The sequence below is a fragment of the Delphinus delphis genome, chromosome 10, assembly GCF_949987515.2.
Source record: "Delphinus delphis chromosome 10, mDelDel1.2, whole genome shotgun sequence".
In the NCBI taxonomy this organism is placed as follows: domain Eukaryota; kingdom Metazoa; phylum Chordata; class Mammalia; order Artiodactyla; family Delphinidae; genus Delphinus; species Delphinus delphis.
The window spans coordinates 190,724-204,975 of NC_082692.2; the positions used below are offsets into that span (position 1 = coordinate 190,724).

A 14,252-nucleotide genomic window follows, 5' to 3' on the forward strand; every position below is an offset into this window, starting at 1 on the left:
AGCCTGTGTTTCCACAACAGCTCTCCGTGTTTCACAGAAAAGGTCAGTCTTTAAGATCGAGGGTGGTGAGGAAAGATTTTATAGGGTCACCAGGGAAACAGTAGTAGCCTAGATCTGGAAGGAGAAGAAGTATCAGAGAGCCTCCTTGGTTACTAGTCGTGTCGAGAAACAGAAGTGGTTGGAGGGCATGGTGTATACGGAAGGAAGCGAGCCACTGCCTGTCTCTCGAGGCCACGGCAGTCTTCTGCCCATGTTTTGGTGGCTGTTTTTAGAATGGTTGCTCTGCTCTTATCTCAAACCGAAATTCTAACATACTGTTGAACTTGTCGTACCTGATTGGCATCCTGACCCTCCGGAAGAATCTGACTGCAGCAGCCCGTGGGTGTTCGTGGTCAGGGCAGAGGCCACTCTGCTCGAACCGCGCCAGGATGCTTCAGCTTCGGCGGAGGCAGGCACTGTGCTCCACGTCTGGGGCAAGGACCCTAGCTCACCAGGTGAAGACAGCGCTCAGCGGTCCTGCCCTGTGCAGACAAGTGAGCGGTAGACCCAGACTGCTTAGAGATCTCAGGTTCAAAAGCAGCTCCCTCTGCCACGGGCCGGTCATTCTAACGCCCCTGAACTTCAGTTCTCTCATCTGCAAACGCCTGCCTCCAGGATCTGTGGAGATGAGACCATGTGTGTGGAAGTGTTTTCTGTGACCTCTGAGCACTTTTGAAAATAAGTGTGTTTTTACTCCAAGTGCGTTGGTGCGTCCTGAGAGTTACAGGTGCTCAGGAGGTCCACTGCGGATGCTGGGAAGGTGTGATCCAGGGAAGGACGGGGACAGAGGGTGCAGCAGCCGCTCCCCCGACTTCCGATGTCTCCTGGGTCTGTTCAGATCTTCTGGCAAAACCAGCCCGAGCCCAGTCAGCCTGGGGCCAGAGGACTAGCTCATAAGATTGAACTTGTTCTCTGCTGTCCCAAGTGTGTACAGATGTCTCGTTATGATGTGTGGTTTGCCTTCTTACCCTTTCCTGGAATCGGGCCAAGAGTGTGGTCCAGCAGGTGGGTGCTGCGGCGTCTGTGCTCGGGGCTGGTGACAGGTCGAGCTGGGCAGTGGCCGTTGCTGCCGTCGTGAGTGAAGCCCTGCAGCAGCCTGACCTCGGGTTCAGTTGGAAAAGGGGGTCCAGACCATAACTCAGAGAAAGACGGTTGTGCTCATAGGCACATGTGTGATTCTTTAGGGAAACTTTTGTTTTTGATCCATTAGTAATAGCAAAGCTTATACACAAGTAGGGATTTAGGTGCATAAATGTGCACGATTCTATAAATGTTTCTTGCTTTAGTGAAGTTATATAGAGATCGTGAAGTTAAGCTTGGAATTCGAGGGTACTTCGTATGTTAAGAGACAGCCTATGAAATAGTTTGAGTTTCTCTACCTGTTACAGATACTTCATTGGAAAGCACAGCCTGCCTTTTAACCGCGAACATGCATTCATGGTACAGTGAGACGGTTAGCGCTGGCAGGCAGAGCTCTTGACTTCTCTGTATCACCCACGTCGCTTTGGGTAGCTTGTATTTATTACTCACCAAGTAGTAGGCGCATGTGCAGGCTGACCGTGAACCTTCAGCTTCTGTATCATCAACCGACGTAGATGGTCAGGAGGCAAATCCTCTTACTGCTCTGGAAGCCCAGTTAGAACCAGAGGCCCTTCAGTCTCGCAGCTTTTACTTCCTGGTGCCTGAGAGTTCCTATATTTAAGGACAAAAATAAATTCTAGAAAACAGTATTGCTTATTTTTTTCACTTAAAGATTTTAAAAATTATTTCCAACTTTGGATATAATTTAAGGTTTGATATCCTAACTCTTTCCCCACAAATCCCTATACCAGCAGGAATTCTTGCTAATTATGCTTAGTAAGAGGGTTGTGACCTTTGGAGACTACCTGCATTCGGTCACCGCAGACGCGCCCCAGAAAGGTCAGTTTTCTGTCTTGGCCGTACTCCTCACAAATTCCCCTCTGATCTTCCAGGAATTTGAAATGCAGAACCCTGACCGGAGACAGCAGTAACACATCAGAATTTTAGCTTGGTCCCCACTACCACCCTGCCTCACAAAGTCAGGACACATGAAAGTTCAGGTTCTCACAGTGGTGACAACCCCACAGAACCCAGGCTGGTGTGTTCTGCGTGCTTTGCAGAATTGGAGGCATCGTCGGGTTTACATCAAATGCACACCCCTTCTGCCAGTGGCAGACGTGCAGTGGTTGAGTGAGCTGAGGCTTTGGAAATGTTTGCTTTTGCTTTCTGTCTGTGCTTCCCTGGGCAAGTCATTTGAACCTCACTTGTCTCCCCTGTGAAATACCTGTCTCACACGATTTCTGTAGCATTAGGTGAGGTAGTGCAAGTGTGTAAAAAGACACTAAGTGTCTCCAAAGAATCAGATTCCATATTCTGCCTCTTCAAGAAAGGAGTGTTAACGTGTCTTGAGAGTGAATGGTTGGAGGTATCGCAGCTTATTGTATTCATTCCTAGTTGAGTATTTATCAGGTTGGTGTTTGGATTTAGACACCATAAGGGAAGGGTTATCTTTTCTGTCTTCTCTGTGGAGCTGCAGCATCGCATCTTCGCAGCAGAAACTTGGTGACAACAGTGGCTTGAGGGTCGAGCAGGGTCTCAGGTTCCTGGGGTTTTCGTGGAGAGAAGAGGCACCAGAAATGCAGAGAGCTTGCATTAAACCCTCCTTGCTTTATTCCACCTCCCGTCTTTTTGTGTGTGTTTTCTTTAGTTTAGTCTTCTGTACTTCCAGCTCTCTTTTTCTCTCATTTACATTTTTCTTTACTTTTATTATTAAAAAGCAGTTTTGCAAGATCAGAGCTAAGTGGGCCCTGATGTGCTCTGTCCTGCTTCCAGACAAAGATGCACATACACGACTCCTGAGGACTCTGCAGTCGCAGAAATGAGAAATATGTGGAAAACGTGTATTGCGTTTTTCATAAGACTCTTCACTTATTCAACTTAAAAACCTATTTTTTAGTCTTAGACTATGTCGTCCTTGCTTTTTTGGGGTGGAACTGTTCTTTGTAAAATGATGTTGTAGTAGATGGTAGAGAGGGGATGTTTTTTTGTTTGTTTTTAAAATGACCTTATTTGGCAAAATGAAAAGTACAGTACACATATTCCCCGCAATTTTTCTTTAAATGTTGACAATGCAGGAAATGTAAAAGTTGCGGAAGCCTTGACATAAATGTGCTGAAGGCTGTGTGCAGTCTGCTCCGGGTGGGGAAGTTTCCTTCCCGCTCACCTCGGGTGCAGTGAGAGCTGCCCGGTCAGCGCAGGGCCTGGGGGGCTGCACTGACTCTGCCCAGGAGGAAGCAGCTCTCTGATCTGAGCGCACCCTCCAGAGCCTGCACCCAGAGAGGACACTCCACCCATAGGCTTTTTTTTAAAACATTCTTTTCTGAGGGAAAAAACCCCTAAGGGTGCTGGCCTTTCCTGGTCTTTTTCTCCTTTGCTTTCCTGTACACATACCGCACACACGTGCACACACACGTGCACACACACGTTCATACTCTCATGAGGGGCAGGAGAGGTGGCCTGGATCTTGTGGCTGTGCCGTCAGCGCAGCCTGGTCTGGCACTGCTGGCTTTGGGGTGAGCCCAGCTGCCCCCCGAGGTGCTGGGCCAGACCTCCCACAAGCAGAGTCCCTCCCAACAGGACAGGACCGCCTCAGACCTCCCAACAGTGGGGACCACAGCCTCCAGGTCTTGCCGTCTTGGAGTGAGAAGAGATTGTCCAGACGCAAAGAGTGAGCGTCGTGTGGTGCGGCTTGGCTAGGTTCATCCAGCATCCTTTCCCGAAGGTCAGGGACACCCAGCTGGTCCTGCTTTGGGCGTCTGGATGGAGAGGGCGGGCTGGGACGCACTGCCCAGTGGGGAGGGCCAGCACAGACTGGGGAGGAGGAAGAAGGGGACAGTGGCACAGCTGCCGGGCTGTGTACCAGCCCCACGGAAGGGCGTCTCTCGCCCGGCCCCCGTGCTCTCGGCGATTGTCGGCAGCTCCACACTGGCAGCCACACGCACGTGTCGGCACGCGTCCTTTTGGACGCGCCCAGGTGGCTGTCCTCCGGCAGAGCTTGACCGCGTGTCTTTGTGTGGAAGTAAAGGTACAGCACGAAGAGCAGGAACAGGGAACTGGCGTTCAGGGGAAGCCTGTGGCGGATGTGCTTCCCTCTGGTCTTCTGCTTTGATCCAGGGTTGAGCAACGTGCGGCCCGGAGCCCCGGGTATTTCCCACTGTGGAGGAGGGGGTGTGATGGCCGGGCCAGGGCTTATGTCACGAGCTTCCCTGGAAATAACCTACCCCAAGAGCACTGAGCGCACCTGCCTCCTGGCTTTCCTTGGAAGAGGCACTTCCAGGAGTGTCTGTCCGGCTTGGTCTCGTGTCCGGTCTCGCCCATGAGTCAGGTTTCGAGGTGGGGCTCCGAGCGGGCCCTCCGTGGGCATCATTAAGCTCCTGGGCCGGAGCCCTTGTCCCAACACAGCGATGGGCAGGAGCCATCGGTGGGTTTTTCCTGGACTTGACGCCTGATGCAGACAGAGCCGAAAGAGGAGAGGCTGGGGGGAGACCCTCCTCACAGCTCCCTTGTCGGGGGGCCCCTCGCACACACGCTCTGGGCTCCGGCCACTTTAGACGTTTCCCTGCTGACCACACCCCACCTCAGTCTCTCGTGCTGCGGTGTGGCAAAACTGACCCTTGAACCCAGCACCACGCCTTATTTAGGACCTGGGTTTCATCCTGCGTGTGATTTTGGACATGCAGGCGTGAAAGGCGGACAGAAGAGGTTCCCACCCTGGGGTTTCAGTAAAGGGGCTCACTTGTCGTCTCTGTAAGGTGTCGGTGGCCTCCCCAGGGCCGACAGGTCCCCGGGACAAGCCACCCGCCTGGCGTAGCCTCCACAGTGTGTTCCGAGGCCGTCCGTGCTCCCCACGCGCTCAGGCCGTCGTCTCTCGTTTCCTGATTCGCTCTTCCTTTGCTTAGAGGGTGTTCTTCCCACCTGTCTCATCTCAGACACAGCTCTCCTGGGCCAGAAAGAGCCCCACAGAGCACAGGCTAGAGCATGGGCTGCAGGCGTGGAGAGGCCTCTTGGGAACCCTTGGATACTGCAGTGTGGCCAGCCTAGGGTACGGAGGCCACTAGCCTGCAGTTGAGATGAGCCTGGGTCCTGGGCGAACTGCCTAGCCCTGGACCTGCAGTCAAACCTGCCCACCCTCTGGCGTGTCTGCGTGGGATACCACGAGGCAGAGGGTGGACGGGCCGCCTGTAGCCACTCCTCGGCCACATGAGTGGCTCAGTGTCTTTAAAACCGTTGCACTTGTTAATATCAGGTAGACAGTGCTTGGCTGTAAATAGCAGAATATCTGATTGACAGTGTTTTAAGTTATAAAGACATTGGTTTACTTCACTCCCTGCCCAGGAAGCCTGGGGTGGGTGCTCCAGGTCTGGGCAGCAGCTCCTGGAGCCCCCTTCCACCCCGGAGGCCTGCCACCTGTGGTCGCAGAGCGGCTGACGCAACTCTGGGCATGAGCCACTTCCCAGTCCCCTGGCAGGAAGCCTGGGGCAGAGATGCCCTTCCTTTTATCAGGAGGGGCCCCCAGCCCACAGCCTCCCCTTTACTTCTCTGTGGCCGGAACTGGAGGGAAGACGGGCCTCCGAGGGACTGGGAACTGCTGCCCCGACAGCCTCAGGGTGACAGAGGAGACCCCCTCAGCCCCAGCACTTCCCAATCATCAGAAGAGTTCACCGCCAGCTCCGCCTGCTGAGAGACAGGATGGGCGGCGCTCCCCGCCCTGGACCGTCACTCCTGCCTGTGCACGGGCAGCCTCGCCTCCAGGGCCACACCCTCCGCCCCTCCCTGCTCTGCTGCCTGGCCTTCCTGGCTTCTGCCTCACAGCCCTGCTCCGAGGAGGTCTCCTCGGATTTCAGGATCACAGCAGGAATCTTTCCTTGCCTGTTTTACAGCAGGTCGGTTGGGGGAGTAGCGTCGCGGCGCCCTGCTTACTTTGTACGTTTACACCTGGAGCGTTTGCCCCTGGGAAAGTCAGCAGAAGCACCCCTTGCCCTGCTCTATAGTCAGGTTTCAGGTGAGAGTCTAGAGTCTGCGGGTGGGAGCCTGGCCCCTCCACACATGGCGGCATCAGGCCTGCCACTAGAGTTTCCTCTGTGCCAGCTGCCCTAATCTAGCCGGGCGCCGGCACTTAGGTTGCTGAGTTTCCTCTGCAGTCGATAGCTGGCTGAGTTGGTTTGTCCCACCACCTGAATTTCCCCATTCTTACTGGATTCATTCACCCTGACATGAGACAGCAGACCTAGTTTGTGTGGCTGGGAACCACATTTTATTCAGCGCTGAATCTCTTGCATCTTAGCAGAGTCCCTGCTAAATAATCAGTACTCAGTAGGTGTTGTGACTTTAGTCCATGGGCATCTTTAGGTGTTTTGCTGCATTATAAGCCATTCAAAGGCAGGAGACATCGAAAAGCACGTCCTCTGTAGTTCCCCTCAGAGTACGTGTACTTAACCCACCTACCCATCTAGAACATGCTGGTGCACACAGCTGGGCAGGAACCAGGGACAGGGGAAGGGGGTCCTATAAAAGCCGAGGGTCAGGAGAAAAGATCATGGTTTCATCTTCATGCAGGACCTCAGAGTTTGCAAAGCACATTGTTATATGTTTCTTCGTCCCAGCCTGTGACACATAGCTCCCACTTTCTAAGTGAGGTTAAGGGAAGCCAGGTGATATTCCCGAAGTCCCACATCCAGTGAGGCCGAGCGGGACTGGAGCAGCAGTTCCCCTTCCCCGGCCTGGAGGACGGGCAGACAGGACCTATCCACAGACGGTCAGAAGTGAACTGGCTTTAGGGCTCAGGGAGCCCACACTGGGTGGGCACCTCCCTCGCCTGGGTGGCTGGTAAGCAGGTCACGGTACTGCTGAGTGTTGAGGGACCCAAACCGACCATGGGGCTGGGCAGGACCCACCCCCCAACAAGTCAGTGGCAACTGTGTGTTTCAGGGATCCCTTGCAGAGAACTTCTGACAATTCCAGCGGATGGGCTGCCCTCCCAGACCTCAGCGGTGTGGGTCGGATTCAAAGCCGAGGCCCTTCTAGCCCCGGTCGGTGACTGGGGTCTGAAGCTGTGAACTCAAGACCTTTACAATAAACCTCAGTGGAGTTTTCTTTTCATCATGTGTTGAGTAAAGTACAGAGATGTCACGTCTCTCCTTTTTCCTCACCCCAGGACAAGACATTTCAAAGAAAGTATTCAGTTCATCCACGAGTGCCGCCTGCGAGGTGAGGGCTGCCTCGTTCACTGGTACGTGTGCCCCTGCCGGATGACCCCGGGCCTGTTCTGCTTACCTCCCCCAAACGCCCAGTGCACACCCCACCTGACCCCACCTGCTTGTTAGTCGTCCTTTGCTTTTGTGCAAAGAGAACCGTACATTTTTTCTTTCCTTTTCACTTAGGATTTTCATTTTCTCAGTTAGGTTTCTGCAGGGACTGTTGAGGTCACGACACAGAAACTCCTTTTCCAGCCTTCCTCCGAGATCCCGACAGAGTATGGGCTCTGTCCGGTGCCCATTCAAAGCACTGCTTCTTGCTGGAGAGTTTAGATTGCACGTGTGGGTGTCACACCAAAATGACCGTTTCTTCTCAGTTTATAGATTGGAGCTTTTACGTGTTTGGGGCTTACACTTTGCTTTAAAGAGAACTGAATAGACTCCTAGAATTGAGCAGTTCCTATGCAGCTCTCCACCTGCATTCGGCTGCCGTCTGCGTGGTACACACACATACACCTGTGCACACATCGTGCAGAGAAAGCTTCTCTGAGACACAGAACTCAAGCACGGTGCCCCGCACCTGGCACGTCGCAAGCACTCAGGGAATGTGGGCCCTCGTTTCATCGCTGCCCGTTTTCATTTTACTTTTAAAAAGAGCAGGACATGTGATAAACACAAAGTGCACGTTTTGTGACATTTGCTTCAAAACGCTTTGCGGCGCAGGGCCGTTTCAAGGGGCTCTGGAGTCCTGTGCCTGGTGAGAGCATCTGCCCGGGTGCAGCCCAAGAGTATGTATATTTTTTAACGCTCTCTCAGTTTTTCTGATACGCAGGAAGAACCGCTACTTGAGAGTGGTTTTTTACTGTTATTATTATTTATATTTGAATATGTGCAGGCCTGATGTTCTAGGAATTTGTATCTCGTACAGTTGTGTCAATCTGAAGACAGGCTTTTCTAAAAATGAGAAATTTGCTAAACTTCCCCATCTTAAACCGTTGCTGAGCACTCCAAGTCTGACGCAGCACAACTCTCTGTGACTGCCGTAATTTGCATGTGCATTTAAAATCGGTCCCTTACTCAGCCTGTGAGAGAAAATTGACCGTTATGGCCTGCAGAGCGTGCCCACGCTGGCACTCTGCTTATGTATGTGAAGAGGATCACAAAATATTTGGTAAGGGCTTCTGTATTTAATGAGTTTTTTAAGTTATAGACTTGGCCCTTATATCCCTAAGAAAACCAGACTCTCAAAACGTGAAGCTGTCTGAACGGCTGCAGATTATAACTGGGTTTGTTGCTCAGATCCTGGACCCCTCCAGTCCCTGGATGTCCTTTAGCTACTTTATCTGTCCAGGGAAACGGGGACTATCTGAAGAGGAGCTCAGGAGCAATAGGGAATCAGACAGTGAAGTGTCCGGAGACACAGCCAGTAGAAAACCAATAAAAAAATGAGGCTACACAGGTAAAGGATGCCTGAGATTCTAGTGTCATAAAGGAGAGAGAGCTGGTGTGTTCTGAGTAGTTTCCTAGTAACGTGCTGGCTTGCTGTGCACTCGCACTCCAGGGCAGGCAGGCTTCCGCAGTGAGCCTTCAGAGTCCCCGACCCTCCCTTGCCTGTGTGGTTCTTGGCCCTGCAGCCTGGCCGGCGTCTCCAGGAGTGTGACTCTGGTGGTCGCATACATCATGACGGTCACCGACTTCGGCTGGGAAGATGCCCTGCGCACTGTGCGTGCGGGGAGGTCCTGTGCAAACCCCAACCTGGGCTTCCAGAGGCAGCTGCAGGAGTTTGAGGAACACCAGGTCTGTCAGGTGAGCGTGCTCAGGGGCTGGGAACACACCTCCGTCTTTCCGTGCCCGCCTAGACTTGTGGAGGCTGGAAAGGCCCCCAGAGGTCGGCTGGTCCGAGGACACCCCTTCAGCCCCTCTGCAGTATCACTGGCCACTCGTCCACCAGCCGCTGCGGTCATTCCCTTTTCCCACTGTCCTCAGGCCCCATGTTAGTTTCTGTTTCTCTGCCTTGGGGTCAAGTACCGTTTCCTTGGTCAGGCTTGCTTTCACGTTCTCAGGCCAGAACCTGGAAGAAGCAGTCATTTCTCTTGCTAGACACTGGCTGGCCAGCCTCAGAGCTGACTGCCCGATGCCCCTTGGCCCCCTGTTCATAGGGGCAAACCTACACCATCAGGTAACAGGTGGGAGTGTAGGGGATGAGCTGTGTGACGTCCTGGTTTGTTTCACTTCTCCAGTTCCGCCAGTGGCTGAAGGAGGAGTACGGAGAGAGCCCTTTGCGGGATGCAGAAGAAGCCAGAGGCATTCTGGGTAAATACAAAGAGCAGGGGCGCGCGGAGCCCCCGCCTGGCGCCAGGCGCTGGGGTGGCCTCCCGGCCTCACCTCCTCTGGCCTACGGCAGCTGCACCACGGAGACCTAGCTGAGCCCTTGGCGCCCCTGCCCGCGGACAGGAAGGGGCGTCACGGTGGATCCAGGCACCCCCCGAGACCCCAGCAGCCCCACTCCCGGCTTCTGCGCCGCAGGCTGGGGAGTGTGCGCGCGCGCGCGCGCGCGCGTGTGTGTGTGTGTGTGTGCGCGCGCGCGTGAGTGCTGGATGTGCGCGCTGCGGGAGCTGCCGTGAAAGCCACACTGCCGGCGTCGGCCTCACTGCCTTTCCCCGTGCGAGGTCTGCTGGAAGGCACTTGGAGGTGGCCGTGGAGGGCCCCCTGCTGCAGCCGGCCCTGCCCAGGCCAGCCCTGCCTTTCCGCGCCCTACTCGGTGGTGCCTGCCTGAACCGCCTGCCCTTGGGTCGTGTGGGGAGCACCCTAGACGCCCGCCCTCGGCCCCCGTCCAGCTTCCCCTCCTCCCAGCCCCCCGCTGCTCTCACCCTGGGGCCTCGTCACAAGGCTTGCTGCACCTTTGGGATTTGGGAGGAAAGAGCATCGCTAGGCACTGTCACGGTTTGCGCTTAAAAATACATTTAAAACGCCTGAGCACTTACTAAGCGCCTTTGTGTCTGCTGTGGTTTTGGGATTTGATCTCAGCTACCTCGTGAAATGGTTTTTGAAAAAGTGTTTTTCATTGTTCCAATCAACTCTGCCTCATGGGTGAAAGCGTTTGGGCACGATGGCTTTTGAAGCCAACGGGAAAAGGATCGTATCATTGGGCCACTCGAAGCTTCTGATGCGGGCTTTGGGGGTGCCTTGTGGTGGGTAAAGCCGAAGTCAGGCCAAGCCGGGGGCCAGGCTCCACGCTCGTGCGGGCCGCAGATGTGCAGCAGGAAAGGAAAGCGCAGCCGCGGAGCTGCTCACCTACAGCCACAGCAGTTTGCTCTGAAGTCATGTCCTCCTTAAACCAAAAAGAAATGTAAATATGTTAACAGAAGTGTTTAGGAGTCAGCTTGAAGGCTTAAATGCGGGTACGATGTGAACGCCTAGATCTGTTCCTGTAACCTGGAATGTTGTCCTAATATCGGTCGCCAGTAACATGCTTTCTCCACAGCCACCCCAGGGATTCTGAAGTACTGGGCCTCTCTCAGAAGACTGTAATGTACCTGAAATATTGCAAAGCCAGAGTTTAGGTGCTGCCCAGAAGAAAAGCAGTCAGAGTTCATTTTTCAGTGTCCAGAAGTAATTTGTGAACGCACCTGTTTTCATTTTAAACAATACATATGCAGTTGTGTCGTCATATGTTGGGAACTACGCGTCCTCTTTGACAAGGGAAGGATTTTTGCCTAATTCCCCTGCTGTGGCTCCTTTTTCGCCAGTAGCCCTGCTGCCCCCAGGCCATCTCAGGGCCCTGCTGCCCCACCCAGTGACCATGTGGTGATCGCGGTTGCCACTCCTGAGGGCCCTGCTGGGCACGCCTGCCCCTGGGGACTGGCTCCTGGCCTGTTTCGTCCTGGGGTCTCGCCTCCACCACACGTGCATGCATCTGAGGTGAAGGGCAGCTGCACACGCTGTGCCTGCCCTTAGCTGGGGTGTGGATCCCACTTGCTCCCACGGGCGCCACGAGGCACGTTCGGAGGCTGCCCCTGGCAGTGATGCTGCTTTATTTTAAGGCCACTGCCATCCTCCAGAAGGAGAGTAGTGACGGCAGGAGACGTGAACTACGTTCCCTGGGAGAGAAAGCGAGTCCCCTGCTTGAGCAGAGGGAAGTCCGGGGGGTGCGCAGGGCCATCTCCCAACTCCAGTCTCAGCTTCAATGTGAAGGACAGTAGCTGGTGTGAAGAGCAGTTTAAGTTGATTTCCCAGCGTTCTCTCGTCTAACTCACTCCAGTGGGGGAAGAAGGAAGTGTAACGTTTTACTTAAAGGAGAGGTCTGGCGGGACCACGGGAGCTGAGGCGCGTGGGCTCAGTGGCTGAAGGAGGCTTGACCTGTGTGCTGCGTCTGCAGCGCCTGGACGCTCCTGGCAAGGGCTCGGGGCAGGACGCTTTGTGCCAAAACGGCCCCTGATGGGTGTGGGGGGACGGGCACCACAATGCTTGTTCTGACTTAACAGGCCTACCTGGGTGAAGAACAGGTGATCCAGGTGGAGGTGCCAGGCCTCGAGGCCCCGAGGTGTCTCCACTGCCCACCTGTGAGGGCGCGCCGGGGGGCGCGAGGAAACATCACGAGGGACGACGGCCCCAACCCTGTGGGCTCCCCTACCCCTCGTGGCACCCACGACAATCACCCAGTGATCGGTGCTCTGCGGGTCACGGACTATCACCTTGAAGCCGTATAAACCCACAGAGAAGGTATTATTTCATTCACTTGAGGCTCAGAGAGGCCAAGAAACACACCGAAAACTAAAAACGTTAGTGCTGCTTTGCCTGAACCCAGGTTTTGATCTCAAATCAGTGTGCGATGCGAGAGGGAGGGGCAGAGTGCCCTGGGCTTTGCACTGCGAGGTTTGTGAGGCTGTAATGCCAGGGCCCCTGGGAGAGCCAGCACCGCTGCCGTGTGCACGGCTGTCCGAGCCAAAGCCAGCACCGCTGCCGTGAGCACGGCTGTCCGAGCCAAAGCCAGCACCGCTGCCGTGAGCACGGCTGTCCGAGCCAAAGCCAGCACCGCTGCCGTGTGCACGGCTGTCCGAGCCAAAGCCAGCACCGCTGCCGTGTGCACGGCTGTCCGAGCCAAAGCCAGCACCGCTGCCGTGAGCACGGCTGTCCGAGCCAAAGCCTCTGCCCGCTCCCCCCAGTCTCTCTGGGGGTTTTGTTTGGGGCCATGGTGGGTGGTGGCCAAAAGCACACGGACGTTTCCGTTAGATGGTATTAACCGTGCTTAGATGTTAGAGGCAGAGGCCCCTTCTCCGAGACCAGAGCAGGTGTTCAGGTCACATGGACGTGGGGACGGTGCACCCCCCCGTCCCAAGGGCCTTGCCTTGTTAGAGGAGGGGGTCGTAGCCCTGGCAGTTTCTTTAGGCTGTCTTTTCTGTGATGTTCTTTGAACACAGGTCTGTCCAGCCTGGGTCTCAGGATCGTGGCCCATGGTGGAAGAGACCTGCACTGCCTCTCTTCATTCAGTCATTTGCCAGTTTGCTTGAGAAATGCTTATTCATCCCAGCTGACACTCTGGGACTCAGGCAGGGTGCACAGACCCACCCCTGATTCTCAGAAAGACTAGCTCGGTGGGGTTGGCAGTTAGGGAAACTGGCGGTTACAGAGCCGGCCGCGAGCACTGGTATAGGCGCCCCTGCTGCTGTGTGTGGGGAAGGCACAGAGAGGCCGCTCCAGTTTGGGTGAGAGAGGTCGTGTCCCAGGACGGCATCTCGGAGGAGGTGGTACCTAATTGGGGCCTGAAGCATGAGTGCTGGAGTTGGCTGGCACAGTGGGTGCGGGGGAGTCCAGGCAGGGGCCTGGCATGCGCGCAGGAGAGGCCACAGTCTCTCTGGGTGACCAGGGCAGGCACAGGGGTGAGCGCCGATGAGAGGTGCAGACAAAGCTGCAGAAGCAGGCAAAGGCCCAGGCTTTCGCTCTCTGCTTGGCACAGTAACTGGTTTCCTTCTCACACCAGCCCTGGAGCTGACCAAGCTCAGAGGGCGGGTGCCCTGCAGCTTCCCGCAGTCTGGTCCCCAGGCGTGGAGCCTTGCAAGCGCGTGGACGCCGTTTTGCAGGCACGGAGTGGGGCTTGCCGAACGTGCTGGGCAAGCAGGCACCGTGATGGTGCGGGGGAAGGGGGCCCACGCTGGGGGCCTGTCAGGAGGCAGCAATCACGGCCATCCAGGCGACAGTCGTGGCGCCCAGAGCGGGGCTTTGGTGCGGAGGCGAAGGGGCTTGAGGGAGCCTGGGGAGGGGGAGGCCATTGCTCCCAGGACCAGAGCCCGTGAGGGGCTTGCTTCCCTGGCGATGGCTCTTCCCACACCGAGGTGGGGTGTGGACTCTGGCACGTTGAGGGCAGACTGAAGGGGCCGCTGGCCAGAGGCGTCCACGGGGCTCACGCCCTGCTGGCACCCAGCTTCGCGCACCGGGGGCTCAAGTCTGTCCACAGACCCGGAACAGACTCCCAGGCACCATACTTGCGACAATTCATGTCCAATCCAAATGTCCAATTTATTAATTTATTGTGAAAGATAAAACATTAGCTTTATGAAGACTAATTTTATCCCCTAACTAGGCTGTCTTTCATTATCAGATTTTTGGAAGCCAGCATGCTGTACACCTTAACTTACACAATGTTATGTGTCAGTTATATCTCAATAAAGCGGGAAAAGAAAAGGAGTAAAGCACCTTGTAAATTAGTCCTGAGGTATCTCCCTACGCTCCTGGAAGTGGGGCTGAGACCTGGGGGCGGGGTGTCCTGACAGGCGTGTCCAGAGAGGCGTGCTGTTGCCATCGCGCCCTGGAGCATTTCTGCAGCCTGCAGCCTCCTATGTCCCCGTCCACGTTCTCAGCAGCCACCCTGGTCTGCGCTCCCTCTGCCTGAGCTGTTTCTCTGACTTAACTCACGTCTCTCAGAGCAACTTTGTGAACCTT

General features: G+C 55.2%; 1 protein-coding gene across 2 annotated transcripts in view; it reads left to right on the forward strand.

Annotated features, from left to right (window-relative positions):
• The window catches only part of DUSP22 (dual specificity phosphatase 22), a 47,334-nt gene extending 35,922 nt beyond the window's left edge, over positions 1-11,412 (forward strand). The window contains exons 5-8 of one of the 2 annotated variants that reach the window (XM_060023759.2): positions 7,274-7,348; positions 8,948-9,119; positions 9,554-9,626; positions 10,798-11,412. In XM_060023759.2, coding sequence (XP_059879742.1) covers positions 7,274-7,348; positions 8,948-9,119; positions 9,554-9,626; positions 10,798-10,844 — 367 coding nt within the window. In that variant the 3' untranslated portion in view covers positions 10,845-11,412. Of the gene's footprint in view, positions 1-7,273; positions 7,349-8,947; positions 9,120-9,553; positions 10,297-10,797 lie in introns of those variants that run through there. The other variant, XM_060023758.2, reaches the window with a different exon arrangement.
• Positions 11,413-14,252: the final 2,840 nt, after the last annotated feature.